General features: G+C 51.7%; 2 protein-coding genes across 9 annotated transcripts in view; one reads left to right on the top strand and one right to left on the bottom strand.

Moving 5' to 3' along the window:
• Window positions 1-475: 475 nt before the first annotated feature.
• On the bottom strand, window positions 476-9,505 carry NCDN (neurochondrin). Of its 3 annotated transcripts, XM_025935255.2 has the most exons (8): window positions 9,132-9,505; window positions 8,792-8,859; window positions 7,764-7,904; window positions 5,699-6,667; window positions 4,661-4,902; window positions 3,859-4,083; window positions 3,330-3,472; window positions 476-2,010 (listed from the first exon to the last, which is right to left on the bottom strand). In XM_025935255.2, the coding sequence occupies exons 2-8, from the start codon at window positions 8,822-8,824 to the stop codon at window positions 1,574-1,576; spliced, it is 2,190 nt and encodes a 729-aa protein (XP_025791040.1). In that variant the 5' UTR covers window positions 8,825-8,859; window positions 9,132-9,505; the 3' UTR covers window positions 476-1,573. The 3 variants fall into 3 exon arrangements, with proteins under 3 accessions (XP_025791040.1, XP_086572565.1, XP_086572566.1); XM_086716439.1 differs by lacking the exon at window positions 8,792-8,859 and having other exon boundaries at window positions 9,132-9,504; XM_086716440.1 differs by lacking the exons at window positions 8,792-8,859; window positions 9,132-9,505 and adding an exon at window positions 8,643-8,777.
• Window positions 9,312-16,582, top strand: part of KIAA0319L (KIAA0319 like) — a 98,972-nt gene continuing 91,701 nt past the window's right edge. For 4 of the 6 annotated variants that reach the window (XM_086716437.1, XM_086716434.1, XM_086716435.1 and 1 more), the window contains exons 1-2: window positions 9,590-9,804; window positions 12,484-12,653. In XM_086716437.1, coding sequence (XP_086572563.1) covers window positions 12,512-12,653 — 142 coding nt within the window. In that variant the 5' untranslated portion in view covers window positions 9,590-9,804; window positions 12,484-12,511. Of the gene's footprint in view, window positions 9,463-9,588; window positions 9,805-12,483; window positions 12,654-16,582 lie in introns of those variants that run through there. The other 2 variants (XM_086716433.1, XM_086716432.1) reach the window with 2 other exon arrangements.

Below are 16,582 nucleotides of genomic sequence, written 5' to 3'. Positions count from 1 at the left end.
ATGTTGTTGGGGCAGTAATGGTTTCACGGGGGAAAAAATGAGCAACATTCAAAAATCAGGGTTTTGCATAAAAATTAGGGTTTGACTTATCTTTAGAGATTGGAGGATGTGACAGTACTTCTTGGAACCCCTCCACGTCAGCACTTCATTTGTACACAGGAGCACCTAGGCCTGGCCACCATAGCATCTGAATTTGCAATCCTGCTCTGGCAATACAGGGTGTGGACTAAGGGGTCAACAGCCTGCTCAGTCTTGGCTCTGACACCTTACTAGTGCATCACCTTGAGCAAACCACCTACCCATGCCCAGGTTTCTTCACCTGTAAAATTGGAATAATGCCTATGTCACAGGGTTCTCTGGCAGGCTAAATAACACTTGAAACGTGCTTGGCAGGGCGTGTGTTCAGCAAATGGTAGTTGTGAGCTCCTCGAGTTTGGAAAGGAGAAGGTGCAGGACAGACCACACAGGAACCATCTTGTCACCAATGAACATTTATTGAGTGTCCGCATGTGCACAGCTTTGAACTTGGCGATCACAGAACGCACTGGGGGAAGGAAGGGGGAAATGGAAGCAAGGGATCAGGTTGTGTGTGGGGGGTCCCCCGGGATCATAAGAAAAGTAGTTCCTGCTGGAGTCGCCAGTCGCGTCTCTCTGCAGAGAGGGATCCTAAGCAGGGGTGGGGATTAAAGCCAGGCACCACGATGGTGATGGGGTGCAATCACTAGGGAAACATGCGGATTCTGGAGAAGTGTCCCTCCTGTTCCTGGCTCCAGTCAAGCCAGATGGCACTAGGAGGACAGGGATCAGATGCTCAGGTGTCCAAGCAGGGATAAGGACAGGCAAAATAAATAACCCCCCAACCCCCATCGTCACTCTGCTGCAACATGACACAAAAGCTTAGAGGCCAGGGCCTAAGGACTCCTGGGTCCCCTCAAGGAAGCTCAGGTGGAAGGAGGTTTCCCCACCCACACACCAGGCCTGTCTGCCCCAGGTCTCCCTGGAAGGATGAGGCAGTTCAGACCCTGGGTCACTGAAGTTGATAGGAAGAACTGCGATGTCAATGGCCTGAGTCTGCTCTCTGCCAAGGGGCTAAGGGCAAGGGCCAAATGGCCAATTGGAAGGACGTGGACTGGGAGGCTAGAGGGGGCACCACAGCCTAGGGGAGCCCACGCCCTGGCCGGCAGGGCACATGGGCTGAGGCAGCCAGCTCCTGCCAGCCCTATCCCATCCTGGGGCCTCCCTCCCGTGGGGGAGTCTGACACAGGGCACAATGACACCTAGTGCCCCCCTCCCTGGGGGCTGCTCCAACATTCCCCGGCCTGGCAGCGATAGCTATGTTGATTTTCAAGCCAATCCCTGCCCCCATGGGGGCCCGGGGGGCGGGACGCAGTTCCTTACACTTGAGGGATGGGCACTGTGCCCTTGCCCTCGGAAAAGCCAGAAAGCTGGGATGTTGTGTGTGTGTGTGGGGGGAGTCTAGGGAGGGGGGTCCAGTTTGGGAGCTTCAGGGAAGATGCCTCCTCCCTCCTTCCCTCGCTGCCCGCCCCTGGGTCTGTCCCCAGTGGACACCTGCTCAGGGCTCTGACAGGCACTGCTCCAGGGCAGCCATGCGGTAGTGGCTGGCTGTCTCCTCACCCGCCTGTAGCCTCATGGCCTCCCGGCACAGCCGGTTGGCCCGTGCCAGCTCCACCAGGACGCCCTGATAGGCGGCGACCATCTCGGGCTTGACAGAGTTGGGGCTGACGCTGCCCAGCAGCTGGAGCAGCTCCTGTGGCCAGCGGGAGCGCAGGGCGGCTGGGGCCAGCCAGGGCAGCAGGGGCACACAGCCTGTGAAGGCCTGCATACCCAGGAACCAGAGCTCCTGCAGGTCGGCCCAGACGCCCTCGTAGTCGGGGGACAGGGCCAGCACCGCCTGGTCTGAGCCAGATGTGGCCCGCGCCACATGGGACTGTGATAGGAAGAGGATGGCAGCTGCGAAGAAACCTCGGGACGCTGGTGTTCCCTGAAGAGCTGGAAGGCAAGCAGGGAGTGGGCGCGTGAACTTGGTGGGCCAGCTGCTTTCCCAGACCCTCACTTTACCCTCCTGTGCGGACACACTCTGGGAGCTGAAGCAGAGCCTAGAACCAGCCTGCCTGGGCTCAAACCCTACCTTCAACTTCACTTGAAGTTGGGTGACCTTGGGTAATCCACTTTTCTGGGTCTCGTTTCCTTACTTGTAAAATGGGGCCAATAGTGCTAATCTTAGAAATCGGTTGTGAGAATTAAATGTGATAATCTTGGTACACTCAACCTCATGGTCAGCCCTTTTTGCAGTGGGACGGGAGCAGGATGGGAGCCGCTGCTGGGCCTAGAGACCTACAGGCGAAGGCGGTCTCAACAATTTGATTCTTGGGCCAGAAGGGGGCGCCAGAGCGGGGGGCAGGGGGACCAGGAGCTGGTGATGGGGCTTGGCTTACCTGCCAGGCAGGGGCTCACCCCTGTACTGCGGACCCTCTCAGGGAGGCTGTTAGTCCAGCCTGGTGGCATCTGTGGGTTAACAGCACTGGGGCTCTACTCAGGCTGAGGTGATGCAGCCTGGGACTGAGGGAGGATGGGGTTAGAGCACAGGGGTGGCTCCTGGATCACTAGGACATGCTCCCTTCCCATTGCCGGAGGACCCTACTGGGATCCCTGCACAGGGAACACATAGGCAGCTGAGGGTACAGGCTCATTACACACTGTTCCCGGGCATCTGCTCAGCTCCTCCAACCTGACAGATGGGGCACAGGGAACAGGCGGGGACAGAGGGACCCAAGCAGACACCCACGGCCAAAGTGGAAGACACAAAGGGCTGGCAGGGGCTGGAGGGGACGTCCCTCCTCCTTCACACAGCCAGAGTGAGGCAGGGTTGCGGAGAAGGTATGTGCAGAGGGGGCACCAAAGCACTGAAGCCTGTCACGAGGGAGGTGAGGTGTTAAGCAGAGAAAAACCTCAATGGGGAGGAAGAAGGTTCCTGACTCAAGCCCTGGGTGGGGGCGGCTCCACCTTGAAAACACTGGATTCAGACTCCGGCTGCTGGGAATTTCAGGTGCCTATGCCTGTGCCTCTGAGCAGGCCTGTACTTACACCCACCAGACCTTGCCTTAAAAGTCTTCAGAAGGAAAAGAATGCTATCATTTGGGGAAGAAGGGTGGGGTAGGGTGGGGGATGGAGACACACTTCACAGATTTCCTCTCAGTTGGAAAATTCTATAAAACCATTTCCTGAAAATGGGGACTTATGCCCAGAATATAACAGGTCCACCCAGATCTTTTGTCTGTATCCATTAGGACTGGGTCCCCGGAGCTTACCTGGAGAGGTACTGAGGAGCCGGGCCATGAGAAGGCCCAGGGTGGCCACATTGGCAGCCAGAAGCAGCCTCCCTTGCTGCTGCACTAGTGAGGGCAGCGACGTCATCAGGGTGTTCATAAGAGATGTGAAGCAGGCATCTCGCCTGGGAGAAAGGGTGGGGGGTGGAGATGGGAGAAGGGGTTATTTGAGCTAGACCAAGGCCTGGGAAAACCTGGGATTCTGGGCTCCCAGCTTCACCAGGCAGGGTTTGGCAAGAAATGAGACAGCAGGGTTAAGAGTTAACTTTGGGCCCATTCATGGCATCTGGGGAACAGAGACTGGGTTATAGCTGGAGCAGGCAGACAGGCCCAGAGGAGTTCTAGACATGCCAAAACCTTGTGTGGGGTGGCTCTGTCTATTCTGAGAGCCTGTCACTCTAACACTAACAGGAACCCATGGGCACAGGGAAGCAAAGTAGGAGACGGAGATCTGAGGCAAGTCTGAGCAGCCCCCACCCCTTGCTTCCTCCAACCTCCTTCCCGGCCTCACTTGATCAGCCCTGGTGCGGTGACCACAAGGTTGAGGAAGATATGGCAGCAGGTCTGCAGGCCGATCTCCACACTGTCAGGCAGCACTGAGGTGTCATGGCCTGGGGATGTGAGTTCCCACTGCTGCAAGAAATACTTGCACAGAAGTGAGGGGGCTCCCTCCTTGATCAGGATCTCCCGGGGCCCATCTTCAACGGTCAGGTGGCACCAGCCGGGCAGAAGGAGCCTGGGGGGTGGAAGGAACAGGTGTGTAAGGGGTGGGGAAAGATGAAGGCACAAGGATTCCCTTTCTTGGGGCATCCCACCTAAGAGAAATGAAAGCAGGGGGAAAGGACACATCCTTCCTTGTAGGTCCCACAGGAAAAGCACATGCTTTGGTGCTGCACAGGCCTAGGCTTGAACTTGGGCTCTGCCACATGGTGTATGTGCGGGCAAGTTACTTTAACCCTGAGTCTCAGTTTGCTCATCCTGAAGATGTGGATGAGACTTATGTCATAGATTTGCTGTGTGAACTAAATGAGACTGTTTTGGTAAAGGGTAGAGCAAAGTGCTTGGTGTGTCGTAGATGCTCAATAAGCATGAGTTCTCTCTTTACAGAGAAATCTGGGGTTGGCAAAGAAGACTTGGCTGACCAGGAGTCCTGTGTGAACAAGCCCCCCAAAACAAACAGAAATAATCCTAAAGGAGATCTCATGCCCCAATCAGGAAGCCCAGCACAGACCAGTTTGGGGGTGAGGAAGTGTCCCTCTGTTATGCTTTTCTTTAGAACAGTCTGGCTGGACAGACTCTAACTACAAACTCACCGGAGAGCATCCCCTGGCCAGGTGGGCCCTGGGGTGGTGGGGGAGATGGCCAGGGTGGCCACCTGCTGGGAGAGGTCATTCGCCTCCTCGGCCTCCTCGTAGAGGGTCTTGGCATAGCGCACAAGGAAGGGCAGCAGCTGGCAGACCTCCTTGCGCAGGGATGAGGTCTCCTCGGCCAGCCAGGCCCCCAGGATCCGCACCGAAGCAAACACAAAGGGCTCCTTCTGCTTCTCTGGCCCCACCTGTTGCCATGGGACCCCTGTGAGATGGAGTAGGACCAGAGACCCTCCCCGGCCGGGACAGCATGCCAGCCAGCCTAGGAATAACACAACTAGAAGGGAATTCTGGCCTGTGAGCCCTTCAAAGGCAGGCCCTGTGTACCCAGCACCTAACACATGGGAAGGATGCGCTCAACAGGGGCCTGGCACAGAGCAGGCCCTCAGGGCATGTCTGCCGAGCGAACTGGACTTTGGACAACATGTCCCCACACTCACTGCATCCCCTTTCCCCCCACCTCTGAAGTATCACAAGGCTCGAAGGAAACTCACAGGTCCAAAGCTAACTAAACACTCCCTCTACCGCAGCTCTGACCTGGGAGGAGTTAGCTGAATCTCTCCAGAGGCCAGGAACCAGGCAGCCCCGCTCCTTTGCCCAGCTCCGTGCCAAGTTTGTATGTGCAGGTGTATGGAACAATGCAAGAGGCTGAGCAGAACAGACTGCTTCGATTTGGAGTGTGTGTGTACTGGGGGGAGGGTTGTGAGTGGGAAGTCACTGTGTTGTGTGCGTGTGTGTGTGTGTGTGTGTGTGTACTGTGATGTGAGTGCACATATGGTGTGTGGTATGGTGCTTGTGTGGAGGCTCAGGGAGGGAGGGAGAGGGAGGCTTGGCCACTCTACTCCCGGGAGTGCTGCAGGATCAGCCCTCAGAGTGGGCATCTTGCGCTCTTCCTATTACACTGAGGTGCAATTCACTTCCCCCTTTGCCTGGCCTTCTGGCTCTCCCCACACCAGACTCCCTCCGTGGGCCGCTATACCTCACCTGCTGCAGATAGTGGATGACAGCCCCGATGGCCTCCTTCATGATGCTCACGAGCTGCACCTTCTGTGGCTCCTTGAGCAGTGACTGCTCACAGCGGGTGCATTCCTGGATCCCCAACTCCATGAGGGCGTAGCAGGCGGTCACCACATCCTCTTTTACTTCTGTGCCTGTCTCCTCCAGTGCCAGCCGTACCTCCACACATGCCAGATTCACCAGCAGGGCCAGGAACTTGCTCCCGGAGCTGCCCGCTGGGATCCAGTCGGAGCCGCAGGCGTGCGCCAGGCGGGCTGCCAGCTTTAGTGCAGGGTTGCGCTGCCAGGAGCTCAGCTTGCTGCCCAGGATGCGTGCCAGCCCGGCCTGCAGATCCCGGAGGCATTCAGAGGGCACGGTTGTCGGGGGCAGAAAGAGGGGCAGCAGCTGGCAGAGCTCAAACTTGCTGGCATCCTCAGCTTTCTGGAAATCTTCACTGAGGCCCCGCAACACGGCCAGGAGGTCGGGCTCCGCCTCCTTCCAGCACTGGGTCTCAGCAGCAGCCAGCAGCCCCACTAGGAGTGCCAGGGCCTGGTCAAAGCCATAGCCATGCCCCAGGTATGCCTGACACAGGGCAGACACGGTGCCACCAGCAATGAGGTGCCGGGGGCCACGGGGTGTGCCTGCCACAGCTGTCAGGCACTGGTAGGTGTCGTCAATCATGGAACGGCGAGCAGCATCATCCGGGTCCCCCCGGGCAGTGAGGAAGGTGCTAAGGATGGGGATCTTGTTCAGGACCTGGGGATGGGAGGCCAGTTCAGGGTCACTGCAGAAGCAGGCCAGCAGGGCCACACCCAGGGCTCGGAGAACATGGTCGGGGCAGCCATCTGGTGCCTCCTTGGTGGTCAGGAGACGATTGGGGAAGGTGAAGCCTACGGCATCGAAGATCCGCCGCCGAGTTTTGGCATCGATGTCACCTGCTTTGACTGCCTTGGTCACCTAAGGGGGGGGGGGGTATGTGCTATCAGCAGGATGAAAGGAAGACTGCCCCCTGCACCCTTGGGCGCTGACCATTACCAGGATGTGGTTATGGAAGGTGATCCTCTCTGGGGTCAGGACGCCTCCAGAGGTCATTTTGTCCAGCTCCTTCCCTCCCCACCCGGGGAGACAGATGGCTGTGACCTCTGAGATCCCTCATTTATGATTACGTATACAGAAGGGAGGTCCAATCCTCAACTACTCGTTCTGCCATTTCATCACTCAGTCATTCGGGAAGTTCTTTCTGATGTCTAATCTAGAAGCTGGCAACCTGATTTGGGCTTAGAGCTCAGTTTAAAATCCCCCAAGGATTTAGGGTCTCGCCCTAATTGCTCTCACCCCCTCCCCAGAGAAGCCTCTGATCCATTCCTGCCACCTTCTCAGGGGAAATGGCTCCTGTGTCTCGCCACTCTGCCTGTCAAAACATTTCCCCTTACATTTCACCTCAACACCTCCTCTGCTGCAGTGTGAGCCCTTGACTCTGGAGCCTTCTCCCTGTTGCCATGGCAAACAAGCAGAGACTGTACTCCCTCCTCCCTTCACCCCCCACACATCAACCCCCCCCTTCCCAGCACTGCAGCTCTTGCTCTGCTGGCCCCAGCCTGGTTCTTCCAACTGGGCTAAGCCCCAAACCAGCTCCTTCACCCTCAACCTACCTACTGCCATCCTGGCCATCCCCTGGGACCCCTTCCCAGTTACTTCTAGTTCTGCTACTCTCTCCACCCCCAGAGCAATCATCCCCAGCCCTCAAGTACTCTGCACTAGTTACTACCTGCTGCTGTCACCCTATGAGTCAGCTCCCATCTGCTCCGGGACGCCCCAAAGAGCAGACCCAGGCAGCCTCCTCCAAGGCTTCTAAGGCCCTACGCCTTATTCACCCCCATTCTCCCCTTTGCTCCCACACTTAGGGGAGCAATGAAGAGTCCAAAGGCAGGCATCTTGGTGCCTCCGGGAATGCCAGGACCACCTATATATCCTCTGGGACTTTTTGACCCCATTCCTAGGGGACCCAACCACCCAGCCCTTCCCACCTCCCAATTTTCAGTCAGGTCCTTACTAGCAGCAGGGCTGCAAACTGCTCACTGTCATTCTTGGCCTCACGGAGGGCTCCCAGGTAGCGCTCCAGGGTGGGGTTTCGGCTCTCTGCCTGGTTCAGAGCTGGCTCACAATCCGAGGCCATGATGCCCGCCTTGCCCAACTGTGAACACAAGAGGGACTGAGCATCCCTCTGCAGAGGAGGGGTGGGGGTGGGAGTGGAGGATGGAGGGAGGGATTAGCACAGAGGGAGGGGAGGATCAGGAGGGATGGGTTCCTCAAGACTGACCTCCCTTGTGGGAGCCCCTTAAAGGCGCTGGACCCTCAAGTCCTTAGGAATGAAGAAGGGACCCTGGCCAAGGTCACCTCCGGAAAGCGGGAAGGAAAGAAGGACCATGCATCCTGCTGCTCAGCTGGACAGCTCTCCTTACCAGTCTCTCAGGAGTGGGAGGGGGCTGGCCCCACTGCTCAGCTGCCCCCTGGCACCAGAGGCCTGGTTTTATCTCCTTCCACCCAGGCACACCAGGAGGGAGTGGTGAGGACAGACAGGAAGGAATGGAGACATACATGGGTGAAGTTCGATTATCCGGACTCAGGCTGATATGAGGGAAAAGGGCATCCTAGGTTCCCTTTCCCCTCCCTTCTCCAGAACAGGCAGGAGACAAGCTTCAGCACAAGTGAGGATGCAGGGTACTGACCAGGGAAGGCTTGGAGGCCCCTTTGCGGACCCCACCCCTCCAGCCAGGGCTCTCAAACGCCCCCGCAGGCTCCTTGCCTCCTCTCCTTTCCCTCCCTCGGGCAGAAGCTGCAGCAGCAGCAGCAGCAGCAGCAGCAGCAGCAGCAGCAGCAGCAGCAGAATTAACCCTTTGCATTCCCTCTCCTCGCCCTCCCCGCTCGCTACCAGTCAGTGGATGCCGGCAGGGGCTGGAGAAGCAAGAAGGGGTCCGGGGTAGCTCCCAGGACAACGGAGAATCCAAAAGCCGGATAATCGAAGCGGGGCTGCTGAGATGGGGAGATGAGAAGGGGAAGAGGGTTCCTGGCGGTCACCACCTGTCCCGCCGCAGCCAGGTCACAACACGACATTGATGAAGTCACGACAGGGCGGCGATGAGATCACACTTCACGATGGCGCGGTGATGTCACGGAGAGATCACGGCAAAATCACGACATGGACAGCCCCCAAAGATGACAGGGCAAATTAAAAAAAAATATATAGCTATATATTGAAAAGGGCTGTGACAAAATGGAGTCTCGACAGGGCACGATGATGTCGCGATATGGCGCGATGGAGTCGCGATAGGGTCCCCGGGGTGTGTCGGCATCGATCAGCGCCGGCTCGGCGAGGCCCTGGTTGGGATGCAGGGGAGGGCCTGAAGGGGGCTGAGCTCACCAGGCTGCGGCCCCGAGCGGCGAAATCTTCTCCGAGCGCGATGCTCCTGGAGCCTGGGGCCGCTGCTCACGCCGCTTTGCCCACTCCCGGCTCCAGGCGGCTGCGGCTCCACCCCCACCCCCGCAGAGCTCTCGGCCAATCCGCGGCGGCTTCACTCCGGGCTCTGGCCAATGGCACACCTGGGCGCTAAGCCGTAGGGGGTGCCACCGTTGCCGCCATCTTGCTTATGGGTATTGCCCGAGTCTGGGGCCTGGGGCTCGCGCAGGGCAAGCGAAGGAGCAGACTGCGGAGAGCAGGAGGCGACAGCCTGGCGGCCCAGGCTCCTTCGCTCGTGCGTAGTTCTGTCCCTCAGCACTGCCTCACCTCCCCCTCTGGCTCGCGGCTGGAATTGAGCTTCCGGGGGTGGGGGTGGGGGCAGGAGGGCTGGTTAGCAAGAAGAGTGTGTTTCCGGGTTGAGCCCAGGGAGGTGGGAGGAGGCGGCGTTTCCGGCCGCCGTCGCTGTCCTGGGAGGCTGAGGCGAGAGGGAGCTGTCCCGGTGGGGAGCCCACACTACCTTCTTCTTTTTCCTCCTCCTCCGGGTGAGGGGAGCGAAGGTTGGGGCCCCGACCCCATGGACCGGGAGGAGGCGGAGGCCGCCGAGAGCCGGGGCCCCGCTGTGTGGCCCTGAGCCCCGGTAGGTGGCCGGGGGCGGCTGGCTGCCAGGCCGAGGACCTCGAGCTCAGGGGAGGGGCAAGCGGGACGGGCTATTTCTGAGGGTGCGCTGGCCGGGTGTTGGGACCCGGAGGTGGCGCTCCTGGCCCGGCTAGGGCAGCCAGCTTCTTCTGGCTTTGTAGGTGTGGGGCTCGAGTCCCAGACCCTGCTTCTTTCAGGCCCACGCCTGGTCATGTAGCATCCTCCATCCCCTGACAGACCGGGCTCGGGGCGCTGCTATCCTTCTTCTCTCGACTTCTGCAGCCTCGTCTTTAGCTGCTGTCTCTGGTGTTCGGTCTCCCAACCAAGATAGAAAGTTGATGCAGAACAAGGGGGGCGGGGTTGAGCACGACGTGTAAATTATCATGCGAAACCTGCCTTATTCCGGACTTTAGAAAATTATTCCCCACAGAGGGGTTCTGTGGTGTCTGCGGTGGGCACAAAGGTGAAATGAAGGAAGTCAAAAGAACAACACCCCAGGCGGTTCCAAAAACGCTTTTCCTTCTCTCACCTCCTGATGCTTGTGCCCAACCGACAATAGATGCAGTTAGTGAAGAGCATTAGCTGAATCTCCTTGTGCTTTCTTCTGTGATTAACAGACTGGGAGCTAAGAACAAATTGGAAAGACGACCTCCCAGAACAATCTGTTCATTTTTCCAGCTATTTGGAAAACAATGCCTGCAAATATAAGCAAAGTTATTCATGGCAGTCTGTTCTGTAACTTTCCCAAATATCTGAGATTTCTTTTTAAAAGAGCTTTATTCTTGATTACTCATACCAGCTGAATAGGCTGTTTCAGACTTGCTCTGTCGTTGTTCAAACATATCTTATCGCTGTGTACATAAATGGAGTTCCACGTATGTAGCTGACAGACTGAACTATGATACATCCCCCATCAACCTGAAGGATTAAGTAAACATTACCCCCTTCTCTGTCTGAACAGCTGCTGCAACAGAGAGTGCTTTTATTTCGGGTGTACTTGTAACGCCCTAAATGCCAAAACTATTGCAGGCTTTTCTGGATTTTCATTTGTCAAGTATTGTGGGGGTGTGTGTTCTCTCTCTGGGTTTTTACCCTTTGATTCTGTAACAAACCATTTGGATCTTGGTGATTGTGTTGTTCTTGCCTCTGGTCAGCAAGGCTTTGACTGGACCCTAGCAGTGATTTGCACCCTTAGGCAGTTGTAGATTTCAGAGGCTTGGCTGGTTGGGAGTTCATTTGAAAAGAGCTCTGCCTCTTATGCATGGTTCGTAAGACATTGCACTTCTGATCAGCTTGCTAATCCAATGGTGTTTGTTACTCCCATTTTCAAAACCTATTCATTTCTTTTATGCTTCTGTCGCCCACCTGTCACGCTATTGATGACAGGTGTTGAGTCACTTTGAATTTAAAATCCTTTTGTGGTAGGCAGAAATGTGTTGGGTAAGATCCATACACACACACGTACACGTGCACACTCACTGTTCCATCTTGAGAGGCTAGGGAAGTTGCTGGATATACTTTCTAACTTGGGCTCCATTTTATAATCTCTTGAACATGTCACTGGCCCGCACATCTTTCAGCCCCCTGCTCCCTAACATACAACTTCAAAACTGCTAGAAATCAGAATGGATGGAAGTGAATGAGGAAGAAGTACTTCAGTTGCTTAAAGCTCAGAGAAAGCCTTTTCTTGGGTGGGCTGTGCCTCAGTTTTGCAGCTGTGTGTGTGCATGTGTCTATTTCCTGGTATTAGTCAATATTGACTTCATGTGATGCCCATCTCCCTGTATGCTGGCTGGGGGTGGAGGGCAGAGTCTACCATTTGCCACATGTGGGTGACGGGTGCACATTTAGGACAGAAGAATTTGAATTGCTTCCTCAGAACTCAACCAACCCTCATGATATTGCCAAGATTTATATAATAATTTATACAATGTAGGGAAGTTGTATAAGAGAAGAAACAGATGAAAATCATTTTTTCTCTGGAAGGGACCTAAATTATCCAGCTCTTAGATTCTAGAGTAGCCAGCACAATGCCTAGCACATAATAGGAACTGTGTAAATATTTGAGTGTCTATATGAATTCAAGTCAGGAATTGCAGATGATTCTAGGAATCAGGGATGTGACATTGAAGTGTAATTTGGATAGATTTTTAAGGTCATAGTGGTGGGGCAGTAATAAACTGGAGAGTGCATGTACTTCCTAAAGATAGTCACGGTATTTTTTAGTTATTTTTTTTTTTAAAGCACAGCTAGACAAAACTCTCAGCTTAGTTTACCTCTGATAGTCGAAACTCTTCATAAATAAGAAGGTCTGTTTGGTCAAAGTCACAAAGCTGTTACTTGCAGAATTGGAACTGAAGCTCAGATCTTTTTTTTCTTCAGGCAAGTGCTCTTTCCATTCTTCCACATAGGTGATTTACTGTTAGCTTAGAAAATAATAGAACATAAAATGTTTCAGTTTTACAGTGGATTCATTTCATACCCCTTGCTATGTTTTTATCCTGATAATTATAGGCTTTGTCAGAACTCAGGTTTAAAATTTACAGGCAGGTATGAGCAGTGAAAGATAAACTTGAAATTTCTCTTCCCTCTAGGCTGTCACATTCTCTAGAATTCTACATTTCCAGGAATCAATTATTAATTACTTGGCATATAATTTCTTCCCTTTCTATCTTTATAGTGAACGGGTTCCGTCTGTCTGGAAGGCCATGGAGAAGAGGCTGGGAGTCAAGCCAAGCCCTGCTTCCTGGATTTTATCAGGATTTTGTTGGCAGCTATCCGTGAAATGGTTGAGAAGCCTGTACCTGTTTTTTACTTGCTTCTGCTTCAGTGCTCTGTGGTTGTCAACAGGTACCATTTTCTTTATAGATTTAAACTGTATGAGTCTTTCAGTTCATATTAAAGACTAGGAGGAGGTAGAAAAGCAATCTTCTAATTGAGAGAAACGGTCATCCTTTTGGTGGACACTTAGTTTGTTGGGTTTATTTGTTTTGGAACCACAATTAAAATTGGATTCTTTCTTATAAAAGGGAATTGGCATGATAATTTTAAGATTTGGTGAAGATGTCATGAAAAGAAAAACATTTGAGGGATGCCCGGATGGCTTAGTCAGTTAAACATCTGACTCTTGATCTCAGCTCAGGTCTTGATCAGAGAGGCATAGGTTCTGGCCCCGAGTTGGGCTCCACCCTGGGCATGAAGCCTACTTAAAAAAGAAAATAAAAATATTTGGAAGTTGGGAAGACCTGGGTCCTGGTTCTGGATGTTTCTACGTAATAACTGTAAAACCTTGAGCAAGTTACCTATTGTCTGTTATTTATTGTCTGTAAAGAAGGATAAGATTTCACCTTGTAGCTTGATAGGAGTGATACCATAATTAAAGTGTGTAGTACAGCACTGTGAACATAGATGCTTCATAAAGATACTTTGCTTCTTTTTCTTTTCTAGAGGAATCTTCACTTACAGGGACAATGTGTTCCTTGCTTTTTCTGTAGAAAAGGGTTATGCTGATAGATTTCATAAAGTATGCTTTCTTCCTAGAGATTATCTCACCAGGCTGGAACCTCTTGCCAGGAAAAAGTGCGAAGGTTACATTTCAAGGGATACTGTTTCTTGAAATCATTTTTTCTTTTAGTTCTTTTGTTGACATTATCCTTTTCAGAGTATGGAATGTGAGAGAACAGCCATCTCGGAGAGACTTTGGAGTATGCTGCCATTCTGGGCAGTGACCAAAAAGCCTTGTGTTATAGAGACCACTGTCTGGGATAAGGAATCAGCCTTTTGCTCCTATAATTCCAAAGATTTCTGTTGTTTCCCTAAAGGAGTTGGTGGTCATGATCTAGAGAATCAAGTAATTACTGTATTTAGCAATTTCAGTGACATCAGCTTTAGAGTTTTTGTTGTTCTGCAGTGGTGGTTGATGATTGCATAATTAGAGCAGTGGAAATTGCAGTTGACAGAAAGCTGACCTAAATGTTTTTTTACCCAGATGATGCTTTGCTGGGACAGCTAACTATTTCAGGCCAACATTTTATGTAAGATCATTTGAGTTAAATAAGTAAGTGATTTAGCACCATCAGAGTAGGAAAATTGCATTTTTTTGAAGAGCACCTACCACATACCAGACCCTTGATTATAAACATTGCATATCTTATCTCACTTAATCCCTATGATAATCCTAAAACAGATAGTTTTAGTCTCATTTTATACATAAGGAAATTGAGGCCCAGAGAGGCGGAATGACTCGCCTAGGGTCATACAGCAAGAAGTCACGACAGAGCCAGGAGTTAAACTCTGGTTTGTTCACCCAATAGCCTGTGCTCCTTTTCTTCTGTTACTCTCTGTCTTCCAACCACAGATAGTCTTTCGGAGGACCAAAGATAGTTTTTTTTACCCTGAACCATGATGAGCAGCTTGTTATTTGAGGGATTCCATGTACAGGGGGGAGGAAGCATTTCTACTTCTGTGTCTGTATTTCCAATCTAGCACTTGGTTAAACAGAGTACTGTGGGCTACTGTGCTAGTCTTTAGTATCCCCTCAGCTTGCTGCTTAAAAACAACAACAGTGAGCAGATTGAATATAGAGGTGCAAAGGTGGTATTGTTAGGAGTGGTTCTGGTGCAGATTAGATTTTACTAGTTTTATTTTAGAACAGTTTGGAGCTTTTACTGTGGAAGAACCAAGAACCATGTGTGTTCAAACTGAGGTCACATGCAGGTAACACGTGACAGATTTGTTATATATTTTAACTTACCAGAGCTTTTTCACATCAATATTTTATTTTATTTATTTAAGTTTATTTATTTATTTTGAGAGAGAGAACATGTGCACGAGCAGGGGAGGGGCAGAGAGAGAGGAAGAGAGAGAGAATCCTAAGCAGGCTCTGCACTGATCACGGAGCCTGATGCAGGGCTCAAACTTGTGAATGCTGAGATCATGACCTGAGCCGAAACCAAGGCACTTAACCAACTGAGCCATCTGGATGCCCCACACATCAATGTTTTAAAAAACATAATATATTTTTTTAATACTTTTTTAAATGTTTTATTTATTTTTGAGAGAGAGAGAGAAAGAATGAGAATAAGCGGGGGAGGGGCAGAGAGAGAGGGAGACATAGAATCTGAAGCAGGCTCCAGGCTCTGAGCTGTCAGCACAGAGCCCAATGTGGGGCTCAAACTCGTGAACCACGAGGTTATGACCTAAGCTGAAGTTGGTTGCTTAACTGACTGAGCCACCCAGGTGCCCCCAAAAAACATAATATCTTAATAGGAAAAATGAATAAATGATGTACCCAGAGGAAAGAAAAGAGACAGTACCATAAATAAGAAAGTAAAATGATTTATTAGCATTTTTAAAAATGTACTTTCTTGTTAGTAACCAGAGAACTGCGGATTAGATTTTTTTTTCTTTTTTTTTTTTTTAACGTTTTTATTTATTTTTGGGACAGAGAGAGACAGAGCATGAACGGGGGAGGGGCAGAGAGAGAGGGAGACACAGAATCGAAACAGGCTCCAGGCTCCGAGCCATCAGCCCAGAGCCCGACGCGGGGCTCGAACTCACGGACCGTGAGATCGTGACCTGGCTGAAGTCGGACGCTTAACCGACTGCGCCACCCAGGCGCCCCTAGATTTTTTTTTTAACTGAGTAATCTTTACTCCCAACGTGGGGCTTGAACTCACAACTCCAAGATCAAGAGTTGCACACTCCACCGACTGAGCCAGCCATGTACCCGCAAAGAACAGATTAAAGTGAGATATCTTTTTTTAGCTTATCATACTGATGAAGATCAAAGTAAAAATATTTAGTGCTCCCGAAGGGTGATGTGGTTGCCCTCATACTATCCTGGGAAATTTGAACAGAGAACTTTTTGGCATAAATATCAAGATCCTTAAAAAGTTCGTATCTTTTGGCCTGGTAATTCCCCTTGTGGGAATTTATCTCAAGGATTTATTTATTTATTTATTTATTTATTTAAAAAAAAAAAATTTTTTTTTTCCAATGTTTATTTATTTTTGGGACAGAGAGAGACAGAGCATGAACGGGGGAGGGGCAGAGAGAGAGGGAGACACAGAATCGGAAACAGGCTCCAGGCTCTGAGCCATCAGCCCAGAGCCCAACGCGGGGCTCGAACTCCCGGACCGCGAGATCGTGACCTGGCTGAAGTCGGACGCTCAACCGACTGCGCCACCCAGGCGCCCCTCAAGGATATATTTAGATGGTTGTGAATGAGGACATTCATCAACACTCGTTTATTGTATGTTGCAAAGCATTGCTACAACCTGCCCAACAGTAGGAGTGTGATGAAATTATAGCATGTCCACATGTGGCATATTATCCAGCTTCAGAGTTCACAGTTCAGGAGAGTAAGTCCATGGGAAATGCTCCTCATGTTAAGTGATAAGAGCAGGATAAGGGCACCTGGGTGGCTCAGTCGGCTGAGCATCTGACTTTGGCTCAGGTCATGATCTCACAGTTTGTGAGTTTGAGCCCCGCATCAGGCTCTGTGCTGACAGCTCAGAGCCTGGAGCCTGCTTCGGATTCTGTGTCTCCCTCTCTGTCTGCTCTTCCCCTGCTCATGCTCTGTCTCTCTCTCCTTCAAAAATAAATAAAAACGTTAAAAAAAAAATTAAAAAAAAAAAGCAGGATATACAACTGCATGTCCACTATGGTGCCAATTTTGTGCAAAGAGAAAAGTACTTTTATATAATAGGAAGCTTGAAACAAGATACATAATTGTGTGTGTATATATGTGTATATAATATATATGTGTGATGTATGTA

The sequence above is a fragment of the Puma concolor genome, chromosome C1 (genome assembly GCF_028749965.1).
Source record: "Puma concolor isolate L17-30 chromosome C1, mPumCon1.1.hap2, whole genome shotgun sequence".
Lineage (NCBI taxonomy): Eukaryota > Metazoa > Chordata > Mammalia > Carnivora > Felidae > Puma > Puma concolor.
This window is presented reverse-complemented; position numbering and strand designations above follow the sequence as displayed.

Bases quoted from the DNA above. Each gene is read 5' to 3' on its own strand.
- NCDN (XM_025935255.2), bottom strand. From the start codon at position 8,824: ATGTCGTGTTGTGACCTGGCTGCGGCGGGACAG. The intron at 6,668-7,763 runs GTAAGGACCTGA...CCCCCCCCTTAG, and splicing joins AGTTTGCAGCCCTGCTGCTA to GTGACCAAGGCAGTCAAAGC. The intron at 4,903-5,698 runs GTGAGGTATAGC...CCATGGCAACAG, and splicing joins TCATCCACTATCTGCAGCAG to GTGGGGCCAGAGAAGCAGAA.